Source organism: Mixophyes fleayi, chromosome 8 (genome assembly GCF_038048845.1).
Source record: "Mixophyes fleayi isolate aMixFle1 chromosome 8, aMixFle1.hap1, whole genome shotgun sequence".
Taxonomy (NCBI): Eukaryota; Metazoa; Chordata; class Amphibia; order Anura; family Limnodynastidae; genus Mixophyes; species Mixophyes fleayi.
Window position 1 is genome coordinate 65613509 of NC_134409.1, and position 27406 is coordinate 65640914.

Below are 27406 nucleotides of genomic sequence, written 5' to 3' on the forward strand. Positions count from 1 at the left end.
TGAGACAGAAAAAAGAAAAAGACACTGGTATGGAGGAAGAGTCACCTTATATACAATCCAGGTGTATTTTCTTGTTTCCTGTCTACACTCAGCTGATTAGGGATTTAACCCATTGTAAAGGTTGACATGGAGTAGGAAAAGGAAATATATAAGTGTTCTGACATTGAATATTATTTGTATAAATATCAATGGAGAAAGTGTACATTTTTATATTTGCCATCTATTATAAAAGCATCTTATACTTTGTAACCATCAGAAACATAATTGTCACTTATAAATTGTATTGATTATGAAGGCCCTTCATGCTACTGTTTACACCAGTCTATTGTCCCAATTGTTTTTAACATGTTGTTACTTTTTAAATTTTACACTGTTTCTCTATAGCCCTATTGGCAAGGAAATCATATCACATGACCAACACCAAAGAGTGGTTTTTTGGACCAGCAAAATTATGTGAAGTTGGAATTTACTTCCACACACCATGCAAATATCATGTTTATGGGTACATTCACCTTGTGCCTTATAATGTGATACATATTTAGAGTGCTGGCGAAGAATTTATTGGAATTATACACATTAACCTGTTATGTGTTTTAAGACAATTTACTATTTGTGTTACACATGCACATGTAGAACAAACTACTTGTACTGTAGATAGAATCAGAAAAGATTAAGATTTAATATATTTTCTCCTTGTCTCTGGCACCGTCACATGCAACTGTATTTTTAATGGATGTTATTCCTTTACATTTTTTCAATGCAAAAAAATGTAATAAAACTTTAAGAATCCATATTTTATTTCCTATTTTAGTGTAATGTATATATTAACTACTTCATGACTGGGCTAATTTCATAGTGAATATATTTTTCTTATTTCTTAGTACATATATGTTACTTTCATAGTGCTCACCCCCCAACCCAGAGTACAGGGATACTAAATGTATGAACTTTATACAAGGTTTGTTTGTGCTATGCAGTGTCTGACGATCTGCTTTTTACTTTTATTTTTTTTACCCTCAAGCTGTAATAATCACCACATTCTGCACAAAAATCCTTATGGCGAGGGGTGAAAGGACAAACATTGGAGGATTGGCACCATTTAGGAAATTTTGGGGTGAACCTCCAATCTGTGTGATGTTTTCTGCATGATGTTTGACCCACATGGAAAAGTTTCATACACAATGACAGAAGTGGTTCTATTGAGCCGTGGAAGGAGTTAGAGAAGATCGTTTTATTTATTTTTTTTACTTTTAGTTTTTATTATTTTTTCTTTTTTAGCTGTCCTTTGAGGGGATGGTCTAATGGATCTCTCTTGTGCAGTAACACTATTAGATCAAGTAACTTTTATTAAACTGCTACTAGATCCAGGTTACACTGGATGTAATAGTATTCGTTTCTGGGGAGACCCCAACTGGTGGACCATACATTAAGCACTGTGTTCAGGTTATTGGAAACCAAATTAATCTGTCTCTGTCTATTCCATGGTCTCTTCGGCTGTAACAGAGGAGAAGTTTGTGGTTTCCATTGACATATTTCTTAAACAATTCTCAAGCAGTTAAGGAACAAATGTATACAAATATTTGTGTTACAGGCCATTACCTAGCTTCCATGATGATGCTAAGAATTCAACTTGCAGTGTTCACCATTCAGTTCATTTTCTATTATTTCTTTTCTATTCCTTGAAATTCCTTACTCTCCTTCCAGAGGAGAATTCCTTGACAATCAGAGTGTATTATGGCCAGAGTATCATCAACCCTATGAGCTTGTATAAACAAACTTTTTGTAGTATTTACATTTCTCTGTATTCCGCACAATTGAAAAAAAGGGTAGATTCAACTGGAGGTAAAAAGTTACGCTTACTTTTGCTCGTACCTCTGTGGGGTGCGAGCAAAAGTAAGCGTTACATTCACTAAAAAAAAAAAAATCAATGGATAATGTCTTGCGCCCATACCGGGACACTACGCTGCAATTTTTTTACTAATTGAATCTAGTCCAAAGTTTTTTTTAAAGGTTACAATCTTCTTCAAGTTAAAAGCGAATATGCTATTTAACAATAAACAACAATGGTGTTCCATCTGTGTATATGTGTAAAGCGATAACTATTTACCATGTATAGATAGTATTTACATGAATTTATACTTTTATTATTGTAGCTTTTATGATATACAATTATATACATAGAAAGAAAAGATAACTTATAAGCAAGCATATTAAGTGAATAAAATGTTTATTTAAACTGTTCTCAAAACATTAACCTTTTTTGGTACAATTTCATGCAGCTAAAATGTAAATAAAATAAATAATGATCTATGTTCAACTTTGAATATACTATAATATTTTAAAACAAGTGTAAGCTTTATACTGCAGAAAAACATATAGTATATTTGGCAATACAAATACATTAGCATTGTGATGAACAGAAGTAAAGGCAACGCAAACAAGCATACAGACATAAGCATTATGCTTATATTTATGAAGAGTACAGTTTTGGCGCAACCTTCCTTTAAAAAACATTGTTTCACACAAAAATATGTTATACAAACTGCTTAATCAATTCAGTTAGTCATAGACACCCTCACAGGAATACTGCACTGACAAAGTACCTACAGTACAGAAGTATCCCTCATAAAACATCTGTCTTGGAAATAATACATTCACCAATGTAAGAAATACGGTAGAACTTATTACGAAGGAAATTATCCTAAATAATATATATGATTTCTAGAATACCGGAAGCATATAGTTCTGGATTATGACAGAACAACATTTATAGTAGGCTTCACATTTAAATAACAACCAAGATTTATAGAACCCTTACTATACAATACAGGATGTGCCCAGGATGCAAGTGTTACTTTTGGCAATAAGTTACAGTCACAATTTATAAGTTTTCATCCCTCTTAATGTTCACCACAAATTATTATTTAGCTTTATGGATTCAGATCAAAAGTTTTGTATAAAGATGTTTGGTTTAATTATGTATGGATTATTAACCTAACATACCATTCCATTAATACCATACCTGTTTCAGAATGGTGTTGCAAAACTGATCTGGACTACCTGGCCTTACATCAAACAGACTGGAAACTAAAACCATCACAGGACCCCCAGATCTGTCCCAACAAGTACTGTACTGTATGGTGTAACAATTCTTCCATATTTATAACCATGTGAAAAACTTCAACGCAAAGATCCTGGGTATAACTAAATATGTCAAGTTCTAAAGTCAACCAACAAGAACAATCCATTTAAAGTGAAAGTCTTATTTCTAAAAGGCGAGGTCAGTGGTGATGTTACACTGTTGGACCAGTTGAAGTAACTTGCCCTCTTGATTTAGTTTTCGTGTTTCAGTTCCACCTCCAATGCAGGTTCCATTAACAAATACTTTTGGCACCTGCAGACAAAAGAGAAAATAAAAGGTGACATAAATACAAGTTGCTAATATTGCTATCATTGTAACTGAATGCAAATTGTTAAATATGAGGTCCTTGAATTCAGATCCCATTGATAGTGAATTCTTTTAATGGATTTAGGAGTAAGAGAGGACCGCATCTTGATGTCATTATCATAACCTGCTGTGATCATCTACTTTATAAGGTATTGTTCGTGACATATTGACTATAATAATTTATTTTTAGTTTTCTTTATATGAACTAATAGTGGACCAGATGTTTTTACTGCAACACTGTGAAGCATTGAAAACCAAACCTGACAAGTTATTTATTACACAAGGTATAGAGCAGTCATGGCCAACCTGTGGCTCTCCAGGTTTTGTGAAACTACAATTGGAAAGCTATCTACAGGCAAAGCATGTTGGGGCTTGTAGTTTCTCAACACCTGGAGAGCCACAGGTTGGCCAGGCTTGTATAGAATCATTAACCTAAAGGTATAATCAGTCAATAACTCTCTGCACCTTTGTATATCAAAATGTAACATCGTGGGAATGGCTCCTTTCACAACTGTTTGAGATGCAAACGGAAACAAATTTTCCAATGTTACCACCAGCATCAGATTATGCTGTGATGACACAATAATCAGCATCATTTTTTCTGATATTTGATAATCCCAATGACTGATCATATCATTTGACGTATTGTAAAAATATGACAGGTTCTAGCTAAGCTTCTTATAAGGTAGGAATGACAAGCGAGTATTTAAAAATGTAAAACACCAGTGATCTTTGTCACTGCCAAATTGCATTCATGGTTATTTTACCTATATGAAATTTTCATTTTGAGAGTAACACTTATAAAGTACCTTACCCTAGCCTTATCATGCACTACAATACCTCCAGTTTGGCAGCTTTGCAAATATGCTAAAAAATATCTTATCTTAATCCACATATTAGCACATATTTGGCAAAATTTCCTGCTGAGAATAAAGGTGTTACATTAATTTTAACTAATGATTTTATTCCAAATCTCTAAAGTAAATTGGATGATGGATACCAAGTAGGCAGAGACTGGTATGTAATTGCTTGGTAGCCAACACCATCCTTGGCCCCCCGCCAAAAAAAATAAGTAGACATTAAGGATGCTTGTTTACAAGATGATAGTCTAAAGTGTCATATGGCTAAGTGGCCTGATTGTATTTTGCAATAATATGAAGAGCCAAGCCACTTTATACAGTAGATTTTCCTAAGGTAGAGCTCTTTAGTCTGTGGGAGCTTTTTTTTACAACACAGATCAATTTACTACAGAATGCTTCTAGTGAGTTCAATACTGGTTCCAGGACCAGTACTGGTAGTCTCTGAAAGAAATATAGAGATTTGGATTAAAAAACATATAATTTTAATGCCACCGATTTCTCCAAACCCAAGAATTATGATTTAACTGGACTTTTCATACTTTGGACAACAGACATGTATACTACTAGGCACTCATTTCCCAAATATCTGGGACTGCAACCGGGCTTGCCAGACCTGATGTTTAGTTGTTTTGTTTTAAAGAAAAAAAAGAGCTCACTAAATACATTTTGAGATACCAAATTTTATATCCTATCCTAGCTCTCTGGGGAACCTTTTCCATTGTAACTAAAAGAACAATGGAGTACACACATTGTGCCAAGGGGGCACTATTGCACATGCACATACACATTATATATATATATATATATATATATATATATATATTAGATATAAAATATAGTAAAATTGGCGCTAGTTATACAATCGAATTCAATCAGTGTACAAAATCAACGTAATATATATTCCAAAACAGTATAAATATAAAAAATATACAAAATAAAAGGAAATACTTCCCAAATGTCCAATACACAGTCCAATTTTCAAGCGGCAGCCAAAAGTGCGTAACACAGGATGGTTGATCCAGAATAATGATCTATAACAACGCTTTTCGTCTCTTAACATAAACGAGACTGTGTTGCAGATGTCTCAGTCTTGTTTATGGTAAGAGACGAAACGCCCCTCGCTGTGCCCTCAGCCTCTGCCCGCTCTGTCCCCTCAGCCTCTGCCCCTTGCTGTGCCCTCAGCCTCTGCCCCCTCAGCCTCTGCCCACTCTGTCCCCTCAGCATCTGCCCGCTCTGTCCCCTCAGCATCTGCCCGCTCTGTCCCCCCAGCCTCTGCCCCTCGCTGTGCCCTCAGCCTCTGCCCGCTCTGTCCCCTCAGCCTCTGCCCCTTGCTGTGCCCTCAGCCTCTGCCCCCGCCGTGGACAGGAAGAAAAAAACAACTACTTACCAATCCGGCGGTGCCCGGGACCCAGCATCCTCTTCCTTCCTCATTTCTCACTGAATGCCGGGCGTGACGTCACGCCCAGCATTCAGTGAGAAATGAGGAAGGAGGAGGATGCTGGGTCCCGGGCGCCGCCAGATTGGTAAGTAGTTGTTTTTCTTTTTCCTTCCTCTTCTTCCTGTCCACGGCACCCCTGTGACAGCGCCGCGACACCCCTGGGAGCCGCGGCGCACAGTTTGGGAACCTAGGGTATATACTGTTTTTTTTCATATATCGAATGGATGAATATTGAGCTAAGTAAGGAAACTGTGCTCATGAGGATCCCTTTGGAGCAGCTACAGATAAGCTTCATTTATTTTCATATTTGGTACGTTTAATACCATTAGGAGTTGGGAAACGCAACCTCTTTGTGGAAATTCTGTGTTGAGTGGTTGTTGGTGGCTATGTGCTGATCTGTTTCACCCACTCTCTTATCTTGTTTTGTCACCGGGTGTGATATTGTTTTCAATCGAACTACTACACTATAATGGCTCTCCAACATATATTCTTGTTTTCTATATGGTGAGACCGGAATAATCTGCAACCAGGAGTATTTTGCCATAAGGATTTATAACCTACACGTCTATTGGCAAGCAAAGATCCAGAACGCATAATCTATATATTATCTATTCCGAATATCACAAATAATACACTATGAGACGCCTTGCTGTTTTATTGATAATATATATATATATATTTATTTTTTTTCAATTTTGGAGTTTAGGGGTCACTTAAATCTCTGTCTTTTTTTAAAATGAAAAACTTGAACTCCTCATGGGTCCTATGATAGGCCCAGCCTGCCCATGATTAGTTGTAATCAGACAAAATATTATACTATTTGGCAATTGACTTATGTCAGCTGGCACCGATATACATAGGAATAGATCAGATGGGTCATACCTTATAGGACTGTAATTTGTAGTTTGCTGTGTATTGAATTCCAATTAAACAAGATTTGGGACAGAATTTAACAACTCAAGATGCAAAAAAAGAAAATTAATTTAACCATCAAGATTAAATTCCGCCTACTTTGTGTGTATTCATGGGACTTTGTATGTCAACTACTCCCACCCCCTTGCCTTCTATGTACAATGCAATGTTAATTCAACTCAATAACTTATATAAAGTCAGAAAACAAAATCTTCCAATGTTGTGAAACCACGGCAGAGTGTCTGATTAATATGAAGCTGCCAGTTTACGGAAAATATTTGATATTTCAACAATTCTGAATTCTGTTTATTGGGCAATAGTACAATAATGATCACTTTACTTCCTAGATTTCTGCTTACCACACCCTATGCATACAGATTTCATGACATACCCAATAGCATACAGTATCACTGTATGAGTACATGCTCTTCCTTATCCCACTAAGAAACAGCAGTCATGTTGTGTATTAAAGGAAAAGCACCAACTTCAGTGCAGTTTCATACTGCCCATTTAAATATGAAAAGAATCCAAATATGAGTGAGAAAATCCATGTGCAATTATTTTGTAAACAACTCGCCTTCCAGTCTGAGGAAAGCAGTTGAAGAATCCAAAGCTATTTTTTCACTCCTTTAAATACTTGTACATTATAGTATGTTGTCATAACCATTTACATCCTTTCTATAACCTCTGGTTTAGTGTGGTGACAAATATAGTGCAACAGGCCTGACTCTGCAGCAAACAGTAATGCCTGAAATTGAAAATGAATATTATTGGGCATGACTTGTATTGGCCTGTGCACGGGGTCTTCATCTGACCCCCAGTAAATCCAGAAAACATCTGGCTGTTCGGCCTAATAGCTGTATCTCTTTCAATTTGATTACCCATATAAATGCTCTAGCCTTAAGCTGCAGATATACAGCATGTGGCCAGCATTACAAGCTCCAGAATCCACTAAATGGCTATTGTGCTTCACAAATCTTATAGTACTACCTCAAAATACTAGTGTGAAAAACATACAATGTAAAGTAATACCAGATGAAAACAGACAAAAAAGCTGTATCAATCATGAATAATGAACACAGTAGTCAAAGTAAATAACCAGATCTAATAGTCCCAGCCCAAGAGACTCCACCTCGGTTTGAATTATTTTCAATCAAATAAATTTTCTTCTATGGTTATATCTCCATATTCTCCAACTTATATGTTTATTACTTATTAAGGACTGTGTGTACCTACTGAGTATTTCAACGGCATCCCAATAAACTACAGTATGTAACAGTCGTAATACTTTACAGTGTACCCCTTTCTTGGCGTGCATAGAAGTAGATATTGGAACAAATATGACACTTACTGTTGTGCCTCCTGTCACTTCATGAAGAGCTTCTTGAAGTTGGCTTCCATTCTCGACTTGATCCAACTCAATTGCCTTATAACTTACATTTATAGTGTTAAATGCCTCTTTAGCCATTTTACAATAAGGGCAGGTGGTCTTGGAGAAAATGACTACACAATTTCTAGAGACAGTCTCCTGTCAGATAAACAAAAAACAAAACAGACACTTGCGTGAAAATAAAAATCTTTATTTATGGTTTCTGTTCTAAAAAAAAAAAAAAGTAAACATTTTTCTTAGAAACAAGATAAGCCATTGCAATGTCAGTACACTCTTGTGTTTCCTTTGCTAAAAAAAAAGTTTGTGCACAAATCAACAATGTAACAGTACCTTAACTAGCTAGGTTTGTATAAAGGTGTGCAATTTTTTTCCTACACATTTACCTACAGACCTGGTTAAGTACTGTAAATTGGACTTACCTCAACAATTTTTCGAGCATCAAACTGCAGCCTATCTGTGGAGTTTGAAAAAAAATTTCCCATTCTGAAAAGAATTGAACAGAAAATGTTATTTAAAAGCCTGAAGAATTGTGATCAAGTACAGTTCTAAAATGTCCTTGATTTTACAAACAAGAAAACAATAGGTGTCATATCTGAGACAGGTCCTTATTTGTGACAAACAGGCTATTCAAAGCCTAAGAAAAAAAACCCTTACCCATTAGGATTGCTCAGGATAAGGCTGTTCAGAATGTGCACCCAGTTAATTTAAAATTGACTATTTAAATCCATCATTAGCCCCTTACTTCTCAGCAGTGCTTCTCACTGGTCTTAAGAGCTTTGATGTAGAGTAAAAGGATGGTAGTGGCTCCCTTACATTTCAGTCATGTAGTCCAAAGAGACCAATAATAAAGCATGTGCCAGTCAACATTCAGGTTGACATATCATAACATATCTTAATCACCATTGTAAAGAGCTGTTCACCATATCTCATCTAACCATTTACATAACCTTCTGGGCCATTAGTCACCCACCCCTCAGTCCTAGCAATTGTTAAAGATGAAGCAGTACAGCTTCCAATATCTTTTTTCAAATATCATCATGAATCTTCCTATTATTGTAGATCATTTTTTTCCCAGACAGGAGGGCATCGTTTATTAATTTTTCCCAAAGTGTCAATGGAGGAGTGGGAATCTCAACCCCTTTAATCTTACCGCCTTTTAAATAAACAATAACTTAATCTGAAGAAAAGGCATTGTTGTGGAGTATTCATCTAATACTCTGACGACAAATATTCTGAAATATAATACAATTATGTATTCACCCAGAAAAAAACACATAAAAGAATTCAACAACTGGGCAACACAGCCATAGAAGAAACAAGAACGCATCTGTGCTCCCACCATGGCATCTACAAGATTCTTCAGTTAATGACTTTCAAGCTAACATCAGCTCCCACTTCTGCTTTCCAAACTAACCTTTGGCTTGAGAAAGTCTCACTCAGAGACGAAACGCGTCGCCTATTGCTGTGGAGCATATTACCGCTTATCACTTGGAGTTTTGAACACATATCCGACACACGGACCCAATTTGAGAGGGACCTGAAAAATTTGGTTCCCTGTTTCTGCCCGGGCAGACTTTCTCAGCGCACACACAACCATGTGCTGACAGCTGCACGCTGTAGAGAGCTGCTACATACGTTTAAGGAGACATCGCTTCTCAGGACACTGTGGACATCTAACAGCTTAAACTGTAACAACATTCAATCCGGAGAACCGTGAACTGAGATTAGAGGATCGTGAGTACCGCTGGTTTTCGCTATCCCTATCTATTGCTGGACACTTGAATTGAACTCTACACTCCGGTATTGACTTTAGTATCCACATCTATTGTTCCACCATGCTCTCTATTTTTATCCATATATATATATATATATATATATATATATATATATATATATATATATATATATGTGATTGTGGCCTTGGTTTGTACATCATTGTGGCCCATTGATTATTATCTTTGTGTTCAATTGACAAGTTGATTGCGGTTTTTTACATACACCTTAGGAGTATTATCTCCTTATTTTATTATATTGCTGGATTTCAATACATGTATGTGCATTATTAAATGTTTGAAGTATTGGTTTATTCTGCCCTGGTTTTTGAGACCATTTTTATCATTCACATTGTTTACCCCCGAGTGTCATTTAGCGCTGTTATCTTTTGTTCTATTGATATTTCCAAACTGCGTCTAGCATGGCACTTCAACTGTCTTATATCACACTATATATTTTACAATGGTTTCTAAAACTTGCCATGTGTGATAGACAAATATCAATATTTAGTTTACCTAACAGCGGTACAGTAAAAAAAAAAAAAACATTTTGTATAAGGCACTTTTTACAAATGTATCAATCTGCGGGTTCTTCAACACCCGCGTGTTCAGCCTCTTCCGCGATTAAATTTCAAGCGGCGCTGCATTGTAGAGGGTTAACTTCCCTTTACAATGCAGCGCCGCTTGAAATTTAATGCAATTTAAAAAACAAAAACAATAAGCAAGCTAATAACAAAGACAAGAAATCTTTAATGGTTGCAACTAGCCCATGGGATGACAGTTTGGACGCCCTGTTACATGGAATAGTATATTTTTTCCGTAGATTATAAAGGATGTCAGCAGCCAGATCAAATCTTATTTCTGCATGCTCTGAGTCATATTACTTTAAGAGAATGGCATGTCTGATATGTATTATCAAGGTGCGCAAAAATCCATTTGGGTTGACCAGCAATTCCAAACCCTGTTGTGTGTATAAATAATATAAAAACACACAGAGAAGGGGCCCCATCCCAGTCCCCACATAGGCTGGATATCTCCGACACAGTGTCTCGTGCCTTGATCTAAGAACTATGTGTTTTTGGGCCTAGGTACAAGGATGGAATGGACTAGTCTCCGTGTTGTAAATTTAAAGTGACTTATGTTTAGAGTGCCAATCTTTAGATTTACTATAATTATATTTAAATACTACAGAGTGATGAATGTCTAGATTGCCAGTGTTTTATGATATATTGCTGTGTTTCGTCCCCACTATGTACCCCTTTCCCCTTTTATGTCCTACCCCTTACCTGTTTCTTTTTTCTGTATCCTTTGCAATTATCTTAGACAATTAAATAAACTTTACTTCAGTTTAAAAAAAAAACCACACAGAGTGCCCATAGGGCATTTTTTACATCACCTATTTGTAAATGAAGCTGTTAATCTCTTAGACAGATGATACGTGTCTTCTCTCAACTGCAAACACAGCACCTGTCTAAAATTAAGACAAATAAAGTATTAGAAATAATTGTTTGCTTGGTATACAAGATATATTTTACTATACATATGTAAAAGCCCTACCACAGTGCACATACAAACCTGTTTTTACATTGTAAGTAAATTTAGATGGATAAAATATACTTCACACACATACTACTATTTTAGCCAGTAGCCAAATTATAAGTTATCTCTAAAACAGAAGACAGTGAATCTTGGTTAGTTTGAATTTCCGTCCAAAGCTTCTCTGAACCACAATGCTTTGTAAGACTTGGAGCCTATTATTGAGAACACCACTTTACACAAAGCTACTTCCTGCATTGTGCAGAAAGAGGAAGAAACCCCCAAGGTGCTGGTATAGAGACAGAGTGAGGCTGAATAAGGAGTACCATACGATCTGGTGTTGCCAGGGGGTGTATTAGAGGAGTGCGTAGAAATTAAAAATTAGTTTTTACACAGGGGATGACAGCAGAGGAAAAGTGAGACAGAATGGCACAGAACAAAAGCTGTATATGTGTGTGTGTGTATATATATATATATATATATATATATATATATATATATATATATATATATATATATATATATATGGCTAACATTTCCTGTAAGTATATACACACTTTTTGTAACACACTGTACACCTATATCTAAATCTCTGTTGCTGTGGTACAAAAGCAGCCCCTCCACCACCTTTCCCAGATTTGGCATTATGAACAACCAACACTCAAATGTCTTAGACTGCTTATTCTTTTAGGTTTAGCGACACAATTGCACAGGTTGACTTATTGATTTTTATATATACCACAAAATTTAGCTTACAAATTTGCTACCCACATTGTGCAGTTTAGGTAATGTTCTGGCCTAATACTATGTCCACATGGCATTTCTCAGGAATTCCTATCTGTACTCTACCTTGAAAGATCACAAAAGAAAGAACATTTTTCACGCTCCCATACACTCCAATGTCTGGTTAAAATGCGGGAGAAAACTCCCCATGTGGACATAGCATTTAAGCAAAAAAGTTATGAGAGGAGGCAAGCAGAAAATAATTAAGGCAAAACAGAACATGTGCAAATTTAGCAATGACATAAGAAATAAGGTGAATAGGAGAGTTGGGGATGTGCTGCTAAGCAGTAGCACATCATAACCAGCAAATTAAATCAGCTAGTGAAGAAAGACAGCCAATAAAGAGCATACTAAGGTGAACACACACACAAAATGGCCAGGCATTACACAGTGTGTCAACCATGTAAAGATCCTTCTGAATAATTAAGTTACAATCCAACAGCGCTGGACAGAATAAATCTGGTAGGCTAATGCTTCATCAGCATAGAGCATGTATGAGATCAATGACCGAACTGGACATTCAATAATACATGGAAACCCTGATTGGCTTACTATAACTCTGACAACAAATTCTGAATTAATGGTCTTCATGTATTCTGTGTTATATTAATAATTCTAAGTCGACTTCTTGTGAAAATATCGCTGCCTCTCTCATATATATATATATATATATATATATATATATATATATATATATATATATATATATATATATATTATACCCACATATATATATATATATATACATACACACATTTATTTGAGTGTTCACTTTCAATCTGGTTCTTTTTTTATTTTATGTTTTTACTATTTTAATAGCCACATGTACAAACACAAAAGTGTACTGAAATTTCGTACAAGGATTTGTATTTTCACATCAGGTGACCTACACTCCACTGGAATTAGAATCGCATCTTAAATGCTGAATTTTATTACCTTAATTGCATCTCCATAAACATTAAATGAAATGCTCTGCAACACAATAAAAGCTAACAAATATGTACAGTCTTCATTTGGTATACTGGATTTTATTTCCACAGCCATTTACATGTACATAAATTTGTCTTTGCATCTAGCTCTAAATTAAAGTTGCAGTGGGAAAAAGGGGGCAGTTAGGGAATGTGAGCAGCTGACGTGGGGAGTGTTTGTAGACACAAAAAAAAAGATGATGGGCAGTGGGGCATATATGCTGGCAAAGTGCATACTGTTTATTGATGTAGGGAATGAATTTCATACTTTGCATGATGAGGATAATATGATTGTTATTTATTCCCCAGGCAATTTTCCCACCATATGCACAACTTGTTACATTTGTGCCACATGCTTAGGAGCAACATACCTAACTAGAGGAGTCACAGCATCATTGAAAGGTTCTTGGATGTCCTTTCATTTTTCTTTTCGTAAATAAGGTTGCCCTGAGTTTAACAGACTTCAGTGTGAAATATAAAATGTAACCTTTATCAATTTTAAATCTAATCTACTATTGTTCTGTTTGTGGAGGGCAGCAGTGGGGATCTGGATTGCGACATGACATTAGGCAGAGAATGTATGAGAATGCACGAGGTCGTATGAACATAGTATGGAAATAGTATTCTTCTGTAGGAGTCGGACTTGTAATGCTGTCAATGAAGGCTAAATGCAAGAGGACTAAATATAAGACGGCCATCTCAAGCAAGGTACTTTTATCTGTTTGTGAAGTTCACTGCACTTGAAAATAAAAGTATAGCAAACATTTTTTAGCTGAAAACAAAAGAAATGTCGTTTAAATGTCTATACTTTACCGTGTATGAACAAGTTGCGGTTCTGTATTTAGGAGTCACTTTCTATTGTACATACCTGAAAATATTACAGTACAGGGCTGATAATTGCCGCATAGCCTTCGATAATCGGTAGATTCCTTTCACTAGAAGGACCTTCCGAAGTCACCAGGTCATGTGACCGCGGTGCTCACGTGGTACACAGGGAAGGACGCTGCTGTCAATCTTCTTGTGTAGTTAATGATAGTAATGGGGAATCTGGTAGATTGCAATATTTCTACTGAATACAGATGGAAATATAGTTTCCTCTGTCAGGCTTATTCACGTGTGAGCTGCTTTTTAGGCAACAATTAATCCCTGAAAAGAGTCTTAAACACAGGGCACATTGAAGTGTATTAGACAAGGCTGAAGATAGCTTCTTATTCACGCTCCAGCTTCTTATTCAGTTAAGCATATTTTTCAAAGATTAAATTAAATTGGATCACTGATTTCACATCAGATTAACACTAAAGGGTGTCCATTATACAAACTGTAATAGTATTTAGTCTGGCCCAACAAGGTTTTGGGCATGAAATCTGGGGGCAAAGTCACCATATTTTATCATTTTGAATAAGAAGCTGTGGTTTTGCAAGGGTTAAATGCAGTTGGGCCACCAATTTGATAGTGGGAATCAACACAGGGTGGTCAGTTTCATATAAAACACTTGTCTTTTGCCTGACCCAACACTGTTTTGGGCATGAAATCAGGTAACAAAGTGCACACTAGGACACATAGCATTTTCATTGTTTTGAATAAGCTGTAGTTTTGCAAGGGTTAAATGCCGTTGGACCACCAATTTGATAATGGGAATCAACACAAGAAAACACTTATGTTTTGCCTGGCCCAACACTGTTTTGGGTATGAAATCAGGTGGCAAAGTGGGCCAGAGGCGTAACTTAGAATTCTAGCGCCTGGGGCGAGAAAGTAAAATGCCGCCCCCCTAGCAGTCAATTTTAACCAAATGATCCTAAAACATTCCTAAATTGCGCCCCCCCCCCCCCCTCCTTCAGGGTTGCGCCCTGGGCAGTCGCCCCTATTGAACGGCCCTAAAGTGGGCACAGATAGCATTTTGATCGTTTTGAATAAGTAGCTGCAGTTTTGCAAGAGTTGATATTTTTATTAAAAATTGCAACAAAAATATCTATTTGTCCAAAATAAAATTGACTATATACAACATCAAAGGGTAAAAAGGATCAATAGGAACAAATCTTCACACACTGACTTCTACTACAATCCCACCGCAAAAAAATAATACATCACTTCACAAATAAAATAGCTATATACAATAAAGAAACATGACAATCCCTAGCACAATACTCTGCATTACCACAACCCAGTCACCAATCTATAATACCAACCACACACCCTTTACTGTTGGAAAATAAAAGCAAACTTTAAATGTATGTAAACCTTACTATAAAAAAAAGGGAATTTCCACCAAATTTTAATAGCGAAAGAGCAGGATAGATAGCCAAGAATCGAGAGACTGCAAGATGTTAGCTACCACTTAGGGAGGTCTTAACCCTGGCCAGAGTCTACCCCAGTTTTCAGCATTTCCCTTATTTTCTAAACCTTGTGTAGAATACTATCTACCACCTCACTACAGGGAAGGATTTTGCCCCTAATGGACACTACACACCGTGCGCTCCACGTGTAAAACCTAACAACTGCGCTAACTAAAAAACGAGTAAATCAAAATCCCCACACATTTTGAGCGCTCCATACACCCACTCAGGGTAACTAAGCCCTGAAATACACGGAAGGCCTAAGGCATGGGAAACTCCCTTATAAACCCCTGTATTAAAAGGACACTGAAGCAAAAAGCGGTCCATTGTCTCCACCTACCCATGACATTCCTCTTGTGGACAACCACAATCATCGACACCCAGCGTCGGACTGGCCCACCGGGATACCGGGAAAATCACCGGTGGGGCCCGCTGTCTTACAGCAACACCACCTTTTCTTCGTAGGAGGAGCCAATCTGGCTCAACTGGGGGCCCGCTGTTGTCTCAGGTGTCCCCGATGCCACCGTTCCTGGCTGTCAGTGACAGCCAGTCATCTTGCAGCTCTGTGGTCATGTGACCCGCCCCTGTCAGCTGATTGTGTGACCTGACGTCACACTGATGTTCCCGCCGCTGCTGTAGGAAGGAGCAGAGAGGCTGCAGCAATCAACATATGGGCAAGTAGATTTTAACCACTTATTTATATTTTTTGTCCTATCTATCTATCTATCTATCTATCTATCTATCTATCTATCTATCTATCTATCTATCTATCTATGTGAATTGAGTGCACTATTGCAAGGTATATGGGAATTGGGGGCACTATTGAGGGCATAATGTGAATTGTGGATTCTATTGTGGGCATAATGTGAATTGGGGACACTACTGCGTGGCGCATGTGAATTTTAGGTACTACTGCGTGGCATAATGTGATTTGTGGGCACTACAATGTGACTTGGGAGCATTACTGTGTGTCATAATGTGAATTGGGGACATAAAACTGGCATATGTGAATTGGGGTACTACTGCGTGGCATAATGTGGGGGTACTACTGCGTGGCATAATGTAAAATGAGGACACAACTGCATGGTATAATGTGAATTGGAGGAATTTCTGTGGCATAATGTGAATTGGGGACATAAATCTGTGGCATAATGCGAATTAGGGGATAATATTGCTTGGCATAATGTGAATTGAGGCACTATTACGTGACATATGTGAATTGGGGACACTACTTCATGGCATAATGTGAATTGGGGGCACTACTGCATGGCATAACATTGGAGTACTACTGCATGGCATAACATTTGGGGCACTACTGTGTGGCATAACATTGTTTGGGGGCACTATCGTGTGGCATAACATTGCTTGGGGACACTACTGTGTGACATAACATTGTTTGGGGCACTACTGTGTGGCATAATATTGTTTTGGGGGCATTACTATGTGGCATAGGGGGGCTGCCAATCTATACTAAACTATAATGGGGCTGCCTATACTAAACTGTTGGGGGCTGCCTTTCTATACTAAACTATAGGAAAGGGGGGCTGCCTATGCTAAACTATAGTGAGGGGGGCTGCCTATGCTAAACTATAGTGAGGGGGGCTGCCTATGCTAAACTATAGGAAGGGGGCCTGCCTATGCTAAACTATAGGGAGGGGGACTGCACAGAGAACACTATAGGGAGGGGGCTGCTATAATATGTGAGGGAATGGGGGGGCTGCCTTAAATGTACATGGGTGGAAGGTAGGCTATTAATTTAATGGTGGAGTTTAGGTGGGGGCTAATTATTTAATGGATGCTATTTTATGTGTGAGGTGATAGTGGGGCAATTTAATTTATTGATGAGGCCTATTAAATTAAGATGGGGTGATGGGACCTTTAATTTAATGCTGGGGTGGTTTGGGTCTATAATTGAATGTGGGGCTGAGTGTGAGAAGGGGTATCTATTAAATGTGAATATTAATTACACAGGTCTGCAAAAAAAATTTTGGACAGCTGTTTTGGTTTAGTTGACTGATTCTTACGTTTTTTGGTGCACTGAATCCAAAAATGACAGCCGTTTTGTCCTGGGAAGTCAGGTTTTCGAACAAACGGGTGGTCATCTTTTAAAAAAATCTCTTAACGCAAATATTTTATTTACATGAAAAATATTAACTCATTTGCACAGGTGTGGACAAAATTAACACCACACTCAAGTAGATTGCTTGTGAAATCGTCTTTTTTTAAACTCAAAACTTCTTTTTGAGCTTTTCCTCTTGTGGGTGGCTTCCGGAAGATCCCTGTACAACATCCAGCAGTAGTCAGCCATCATCGTGACACTCCATTTCCCTTGATACCTTCTTTCCATTTATTTTATATCTTGATGGAAATGCTCTTCACTCACTTCTCCCAAATGTTCAGGAAAATAGTCAAGGTGTGAGTTGAGAAAATGGACTTTTAAGCTCATGGAGCAACCAAGCTTGTGGAACGCTTTCAACATTGTTTCCACCATTTCCTTGTAATTTGGGTCCTTTTGGTTTCCCAAAAAGTTTTTTATGACCACAGTAAAGGCAACCCACGCTTCTTTTTGAGTTTGAGTCATTGAACTGATGAAGTCTTTGTCGGATATGAGTTTTATCTAATATCCGGGCCAACAAAAACCCCCTATTTCAATTTTGCCTCCGTTAAACCTGGAAACTTGGATCCCAGGTACTTGAAACATTCGCTATCTTTGGGAAGTGCCTTAACAAATTACTTCATTAATCCTAATTTTATATGGAGTGGTGGTAATAAAACCTTCCCAGGGGGTACCAATGTATCTCTGAGAACATTCTTTTCACTAACAACTAGACTTCTTGGTGGCCAATTTTTTTGCTTCCAGTGATTTTGTCAGTCTCTACTGTCCCATTAACATAGAAAACAAGGGTATTTGGTGTACCCAGCCTGTTGTCCCAGCAGCATACACACTACTTTTAAATCCCCACATACCAAGCAGTTTTGGTTTTGATAACCCACTTTCTTGAGTACCAACTCCAAGTTCTCATAAGTCTCCTTCAAGTACACTGAATGAGCAATGGGAATGGACGCATAACGGCCACCATCGTGAAGTAAAACTGCTTTTAAGCTTCTTTTGGAAGAGTCACTGAATGTGGAACGGAGCCATCAACCCCTCTAGCAAGCACACTCAACAATGCAGTGATCACCATCAGGACCAATAAACATGTATTTTCATGTTTTTGGGAGCACTGGCAGTGAAAATAAATTTGTTTTTCGATGTTCAGGTTTTTTTCCCCAAGTATGATGAATTTGAAATTTAACGATTTCCAGCTACCTGTTTGACCAAGGCACATTTCAATTGTGAAAAAACCTGATGTCCCAGGAAAAAACAGTGGTCATTTTCGAATTCAGCCACCAAAAAACATAAGAATCAGATAGAATTATGAAAACAGCTTTTTGGTTGCAGACCTGTGTTATTTAATGCCAGGAAAGGCCGTGGGAAATGGATGTATTAAACGTAAATGCTATTAATTTATTGCTGGGGCTGTTTGGAGAGAGGGTTATAGGTTTATTTATTAAATGGGAATACCATTAATTTAATGTTGGGGGCTGGAGAGAGGCCTAATTATTCAATGTGGGTGCTGTTGTTTTATTAGCAGGGATGGTTGGAGTATTTCTAAATTTTATGTACCCATTGTTTTCCTCCAATAGGGCCTCCAAAGATCCAGACAAGCAGCAACTAATTTAAAGACACCAGCAGCCACAGGTGGTGAAAGTGACAAGTCAGATAGAAGAGAGCAAGATAGTCTGCCAACTGTCCTGAATCTGGTGGGGCAGTATGGAATTTGGGTGACTGTCACTCTTAGTCAGGATTTGGTCTGACTACAAGGACAGTTGTGAGGTATGTCCTGCTTCACACTGTACTGCTCGTGAAGGCAGAACTACGTGCATCTAACAGTAGTGCACGCAGTTTTGCCTGTGTATTAGTCTAAAATGATAATAAACGTCTTAAGTGCACCAGGCTCCCCAACACCCCCTTTGCAGCGCTACTTGGTATTAGGTGGGCCCCAGTCATTGGTTTTCCCAGTGGGCCCTTCATGCCCCAGTTCGACACTGTCGACACCCCTATGCTTTAGGTTCCCCTTAACGAAGAGCCTGTCTTGAAACGCTAGCCAAATGAGATCTCTAAACTTCGGAGGAATCCGCTTGGAATTCACCAAAGACATATCATGTAAGCACATATCACCTGGGCAGTCCTTTAGTAACAGGCGCACATCAAAGTGAGTACGCAAAATCCTCCTCTCCAACACCCTTCTAGAGGAGTTTTTGCCTCACCCACCTTGATCTGCCATTTCCTTGTCACTTTCAGACCCTAAACCATATAGGCCGGGAGGTATCCATGCTTAACTCGAAGATTTTTTATGGGACCCCCATCCAACTATGGAGAAAGGGGTGCACCCAAACACGAAAGCCAGCTACCCACTGAGGGGGAGACTCCAAAAAGAGACTCCCGAGATGAAACTTCAAGAAGACAATACTAAAGAACAGCACTGTTTTACCATTCCCAGGCCACATTCATCCTTCAGGTCACACTATTCTTGATGAAGTACAACTTGTTCCCCCATAACAACTGAAAGAACAAGGAACTGACCTTAACCCTTAATGATTCTGGCAGCAGACATGTGTAACTGATGTACAAAAAACTGGGATCATGTAAGTCTTGATCAAATCAATCCATTCTCTGTAGGGCAGCTTCCACTTCTTCCAGGTATCCACCTTAGAGGCGGTATCTGCCATTTTCAATTCCCAATTTCGCTGGGCATAATCACCCAAAATAAATCGAATGACTAAGATTTTAACCTCTCGACTGGCCTGAGGGAGCGCATCCGGAAGGACAAACTGACATCGTTCCTTCCCTAATCAGAGAACTTCACTCTTTTCCTGGTTTAACTCTGAGCCCGAAGCCTCACAATATTCGCAAAACAGATTTTCAATGCCACGCGCCTCGGCGATGTCTGACAAGACGACTATGACATCATCAGCGTAGGCCGCTACCTCAAGGGAACATCCAGAGCCAGCTGCACTCCCCTTACTGTACCTTTCTCAATCCTGATAAAAGGATGAATCGCAAATACATAGAGAACGGGGCTCAAGGGACAATCTTGTCTGACTCCAGATGACACCTCAAAGTAGGGCCCACCCAACCATTCACAAGAGGGAAGCTCTCTGTCTGCCTATAAATGGTAAGTAGTCAATAAACCACCCTCACTGACAGACCATACCTCTCAAGAAGTGCCCACAGTTATTCATTATTGACATGATGAAATGCCTTAGATTGATCCAACGCAAGAAGGTACTTATCCTTCTTCTCAGCTCTGCACTGCTCAGCCGACTCCCGGACGCCAAGGTTTCACCGTATGTAACCGAATGTAACGGGCCTGAATCCTCCATAATCCTGTTAAAAATGACCTTTGCCAGAATCCTTCTATCTGAATTGATAAGAGTGATGGGGCGCCAATTCTCAATCCTGGATGGGTCTTTCCCCTTAGATAGCAAAATAAGGGCGGACTGTCTCTTGGAGGGAGTAAACCTCTACCCAAGCTCTCATTAAAAACCTCCACCAGGTGCGGGGCCAGGAGGTACACAAAGGATTTATAAAACGCAGAGGTTAAACCATCCGGGCCTGGGGATTTCTTATTTGATAAACTATCAATCGCCCTCCTGACCTCGTCCTCCGTTATCTCAGAATCCAAGGGATCAAGAGAAGCTTGATGGCCACCAAGCCTAGACACCCCCCTCAGAAATCGCTTCATCTTCTCTCTGATAAGTACCTTCTCAGACAAAAGGCCAGAGTAGGAGGAGTATACGACTAACAAAATACCTCCTTGGCCTTTCCAGAGGACCCCTGTGTCATCACGCAGTTCCCTCACCTCCTTTGCATCAACCAAACTCTTACAGTTAAGATAGGTATCTGGAGAGTACTACTTACCGTAGTCCCTTTCCAAAAACCAAAGAGGCATATCGGTCATACTAGCACTCTTTTATCTGGGATTTTACCTGGGAGATTTCCCCATTATCCCCACCCTCAGAGATCAGGAAACCTATCTATTCTTGACCTACTTCTGCCTCTAGGGAACCCTGTGGGGTCTGGAGAGTGACAAATATGCACATCTACCAGTCCAGCCTGACTTCTCATACTAACTAAAAAACCTGCTTCGTAGCCCAGCGATGTCCACGAGCCTACCCTATCCTCTGGCCTAACAATGGTGTTAAAATCACCCCAGAAGACAATCTGCTGGCCCGTAAAAAGGTAAGGTTTAATTTCACTGAAAAGGCATTTCCTGCCCCGTTGGGTCTGTGGACCATAGATATTTATCAACTTCAGGACCTGCCCCCTCAGGCTAACATCCATAACCATACATCTGCCCATGCTTATTTCTATAATCCACTGAATGGTTACCATAGCAGTAAAAAGGACTGCCACTCCACTGTATGGCTCAGCCGCAAGAGGCCAATAGGAGGGACCTCGCCTCCACTCCCATTTGCATTTGTGGAGGTCCGCGAGGTGCCCCAACCCTAGTATCTTGCAAAAAACTAAAATAAGACTCAAGCATATTGAAAAAATCAAAGTCCAAATAACGAGCTTGATCGGAACCCACAGATGCCACATTAATGGTGGCAAACCGGATGAGTTGGGGAGCCATCATTAAAGATTATAGGCATGGGCATTGCCTTAATTTCCTCTCAGCATTATATTACTTAACTCCTATAAGACCTTTGACCCTATCTCCGGGTCCTGTACACCAACACTTATGGCCAGAGATTCTTCTGACCAAACCACAACATCAATCCCCGGAATTGTCCCCCATAAGTCCTCCCCTTCTGGATATATTACCTCCTCCTTCCCCCCCGGTTCTGTCCCACCCACCTCCCTCCTATTTCCCTCCCTATTCCCCCGATTCCCTCCACCTGAACCACAAACTACCACAGTGATAGTGTCAGTAATCTCAGAAACCTTTGTAGGCTCCCCACTTACTTGAATTACAGACTTGCAAGGAAATATTACAACCACAATGTTGATCTCCCCACAACTCTCACCCCCTGCAATACCACTAACACGTGTGGTGATACTTATCCATATGCCTTACGACTTCATTCCAGTCCTGTGATGACAGATTATAACCATCACGATTGCAATATACACTTATAATTGTGTTTGGATTAGTGCAGATCTACAACTGGACACTTTTCTGCTATACTATATACCTTTTTTTATGATTTTCTGATACCGCGGCTGTATTTTTATATGGTTCTACTCATATGCGCATTAAGTACCTCAGTACTGAAGGTTTGATGTTTTCATCATGTGTATAAATTAATGATGTTTATGATCTAATGGCAATATACGCAAATTGTTGACATTGCTTTTATCTTTTTATTTACTCTATTAAACATTTATTGTGATTATCATTAGAGATTATTTACTCTCTCTCTCGGCAGGTGCTTTGATCATATTATAGTGATTAAGTTTCCCTACAGCGCAACCTGATTATTTTTTTTTGTTCCTCAGTATTTATCCAGGCACTTAGTAAACGCACTGTTGCTTCTTTATCTTGTTGCACACTCTCCAGTTCTTTTATTTCTTAGGAGAAAACTGCTCTATTTGAGCTATATGCTTTATTTCCTTTTAAGCAACATTATCTGCTCCTTTAACTTCCCCACCTTACGTTTCGCTACTGCTAGTTTACCTTTTACTTCTTCCAATTCCATGGTATCTCCCAAGTCACCAGAAGCACCATTCTCCTCTTTATTATTTTCACAATCAGTGTCCATTACAGAGGCATCCTCTGCTGAAATTGTGGACTCTGTCGTGATGTTATCCTTCTTTTTACACTGCACCGTCTCCCCCAGTATTGCACCAGTACCTTTAGCCACTGCAACATCTTCTGGGGCCTTAACCCTTTTTTTCTTTGCTTGCACAGGCTGAGTTCTTCTTCCAGGTTTTACCTCCCCAGATTTGGGGGCTTCTTGGAAGTCACTGAAACACCTTAAGCTCCCTTTTTCCTACCCCGGGTGGGGTAACCACGATCAGGTTCATCTCCAGGCCTTACTCCCTGGCTGCTGGTACTCAATGGTGTTTCTGTGAGTAGACCTGGACTAAGCCCAACAGCCAGGGGACTATTCCAGGGAGGATCCCCAGGAGGCTCCATCAACTCTGGGTAGACAGCAAACAGTGGTATGACAGTCGAGAACTCACAAGCACACGTCAATGCTGTTGGGCCACCAATTTGATAGTGGGAATCCACACAGGGTGGTCAGTTACTGTCATTTGAATATTGAGGAGCCATTGAACCATACAATATCCACTATACTGATCTGCCACAAAATAAGTTACTGTCAGCTGCATTTATAGAAGACATAATGGCGCTGGGTAAGTAATGACCATCCAAATAAGCTGAGGCTAATAGTAGAATCCAAATACAAAATTGAATATACCACACAAATCATATAAATAGAAAAAAAACATATAAAAACAAATACAGTAATTTAGACAATACAGATCCCCATTAATCTACTCTATTAATCTAAATTCACAAATCTCTAACAGCACCTACTGGTAGACCTATTATTTCGGGTGTGGGTTCCTTAACTTCTAATTTGTCTCTTTTCGTTGATTATTATTTACAGAAACACGTCTCCCGCCTGAAGTCTCATATTAGAGATACTCTTCATATTTTAACTCTACTCGATTCTGTAAAGTGGTGTGATGACTATGGGTTTCTAACACTAGATGTACAAGCTCTATACACAAACATCTCCCATGATGGTGAGAAAGAAGCGGTCAAGTCTTATATTAGGACGAATTTGGATATTTCAGACGGTAGACGTGATTTTATTTTGGAAGCAATTTCGTTTATTTTATCTCACAATTATTTTTTATTTGAGGTGTGTTTTTATTTACAGATTCTAGGAACGGCCATGGAGACCAGGTTCGCCCCGAGTTTTGACAATTTATATATGGGTAAATTTGAAGATCAATACATCTGGAATGGCCCATTTGGGGCGAACTTGGTCCTTGTCCTCTATGGTCGTTTCATTGATGATCTTTTTATTATTTGGAAAGGTGGAATTAGCACTTGAGTTTGTTTCTTTTCTTAATCTCAATGCTTATAATTTGAAGTTTTCACACACCTTTAGTATGTATCAGGTTAACTTCTTGGATGTCACCCTCTACCATTCTGGAGATAAAATAATAAGTTCTAATTTCAACAAACCAGTTGATGCGTGCAATTTTCTACACTATGCGAGTAACCATCATTATCCATGGAAAAAGAATATTCCTAAAAGTCAGGTGGGCAGATTGAGACGTAATTGTTCAGATGATAATGCTTTCCTAAGACAGACGAAGGATATTATGGAGAAATTTAAAGACAGGGGATACCCAGATAAGATTCTTGAAGAAGCAGAGTTATTTGCATCCTCTCTAAACAGAACTTCCCTTCTAAATATTAAGAAATCAAGAACGAGGGACCAGAAACATAGTGATATGTCCTGTTTTGTGTCTACTTTTAATACCAAATCTAGACAAATTAAGAACCTATTGTCTTATAATTTTTGTATTCTAAAACAAGACAGCTGTCACGGAATTGCAGAGATGGTCGCTAACCGGTATTGGCGCAACTGAACAGGGAGGCGCGGAGTCTAACGTACCCCTGGTATTCACCAGGGACCTCCACAAGGGGGTTTGGGCTTAGCTGCTAAGGGTACACAGGTCGCGGTTCTCCAAGACAGTCACCGGTTGTCAGACGCCGTCCCTGTGCTATGTGTGCCGCACAGAGACGGACGTCTGCTTCTGTTGCCGAGCGCCCGGTTGCCAGGCAACCGGGCGTACTTCCGGGTCGGCGGTCACGCGTTCCGTTGCTAGGCAACGGAACGCTTCCCAGTAATTCCGGCGGTGGTGTTTAGCGTCACCACCGCCAATGATTGAACTACAGGTGTATAAGAGCCTTACTCTGGCACATGGTGAGTGCCAGAGTATTAGGTCCTATCCTAGCTCCAGCGTTCCTGTGTACCGTTCTCCAGCGCTTCCTGTGTATTACCCAGCTTGTTACTGAGTACTCCTGTTCTGTGCTCCCTGTGAACTTGACCTCGGCTTGATTGACTACTTCCTCCTGTGCTTCTGACCCCGACCCGGCTACCCTGACTACGGCTTTGGATTTCCCCTGTGGCATCTCCTGATTTCTCGGTTTGGACCCGGTCTGCACGACACCGCTTTCATCTACTGCTTCACTGGTTACTCCCTCTGAGGACCGCGACCTGCGTGTCTCCGGCAGCTAAGACCACACTCCCTTGCGGGGGTCCCTGGTGAAGACCAGGAACACGTTAGACTCCGCGCCTCTTTGGTGAGTAGTGCAAAAACCAGTAAGCAAATACCCTAGTCTGTGACACCGGTGTAGCGACAGTAGTAGACAGGCGTAGTCAGGCAATGCAGGTCAGAGCCAACCGAGCAGTGAAGTACAGAGGGAGGATCCCCAGAGAAGTTAGGTCAAGCCAAATAGTCAAACTAGCTGAGCAGCGCCGTACGAAAACGAAACACAGGACAGTAGTCACAGGAAGCCGAGTCAGAACCGAATAGCAGACTGGATCAGAAGTTCAGGAAACGCTGGAGCAGGAGTAAACCAATACTCTGGCACTAGAGGTGTGTCAGAGGCTGCTTTATATACCCTAAGGTACCTCCTGATTGGGTTAAGGAGATTTTGGTGGTAAGACATGCTGGCTGCCGACAGGTGAGCAGAGATAGCGTCCCACCGCTAGGCAACAGGACGTGGTTGTTGAGAAGGTGCACGCGTCTGTCTCCTGCACCAAGTGTCAGTGCGGAGACGGCGCCTGACAACAGCATTTTGAACAGTTGTCTAGAAGACAGACCATTGGTGGTATTTAAAAAGAATCTGGATTTAAAAAGAATTTTAGCACCAAGTGTTCTCAGACAGAAAAAAGACACAAGAGGCACTTGTTGGCTTACAAAGAAACTGTCACGGGCACTAGGAGTCTTTACCCAGGGATCACCAGGTGATGGGCTTACCAGAGCAGTATAGATGGTAATATGATACTCTGTTAGCGGGGTGATCACGGAACAGGAGACAGCAGATGATAGGGATGCTCGTGAAAAGTCTATGACTAGCAGCACTGGTAAAATAGAGGTCGTAGTACACGAGGAACTGAATGGACAAGGAAACGTGAGGGTAGTCAGTGGTCTGCGGTAGCAAGTTGTACCACTGCTATAGTGAGGAGGAATGTTCAGCAGCAACGAGGAGGTGATGAGAGTCAGCGGTCTGCGTATAGCAAGTTGCACCGCTGTCTAGGTGAAGGAATGGAATCCAGGTGGAGGTATCCGGGAAGTCAGTGGTCTGCGTTAGCAAGTTGTACCACCGCTATGTGTAAGGATACTGGAACAGGTGACTCAGGAAACAGGGATCAGTGGTCCGCCTCTAGCAAGTTGTACCACTGAATATATATGTGAGGAGGAGCACGGGGAGAGACTGCAATACAGGAGATACATGGGCACACTGAACTTGATCCCACGATGATATGCACGATATAGAAATGACTGAACAGCACTGCACAATAATACAAAGTCACAGGAACTATCCGGGCAAAAGATAACACAGTCAATGATGGCAATAGTCTCAGCGGATAGTAAACTCCAGAGGAGAACAACTCAGTCCAGCAAGATATGCAATACACCAGCACAGTCAATGAGAAGTATGCATACCGTGGTTCAGGAGCAGGCTGTCAGACAGGAGTGCAGAGATACCTGAACGGCTGGAGGCCGGCAGGATGCGAAGTCCCAGGAGGGTGGAAGCGGTAATCAAGTAGGTGCAGCGCACAGGTAGGTAGACCAGCAGGGATAGCAACAAATACTCAGGAAGCAGTAGTATGTAGAACTGGACTCCTGGAGAACCCTGAAGAGTAGAGATGGTCTAGACGAG

The 27406-nt window shown here is 39.8% G+C and overlaps 1 protein-coding gene across 1 annotated transcript; it reads right to left on the reverse strand.

Moving 5' to 3' along the window:
• Window positions 1-2210: 2210 nt before the first annotated feature.
• GLRX2 (glutaredoxin 2) lies at window positions 2211-14082 on the reverse strand. The gene is made up of 5 exons (XM_075182658.1): window positions 13976-14082; window positions 11217-11291; window positions 8468-8531; window positions 8010-8186; window positions 2211-3394 (listed from the first exon to the last, which is right to left on the reverse strand). The coding sequence occupies exons 1-5, from the start codon at window positions 14011-14013 to the stop codon at window positions 3269-3271; spliced, it is 480 nt and encodes a 159-aa protein (XP_075038759.1). The 5' UTR covers window positions 14014-14082; the 3' UTR covers window positions 2211-3268.
• Between the last annotated feature and the right edge of the window lie 13324 nt (window positions 14083-27406).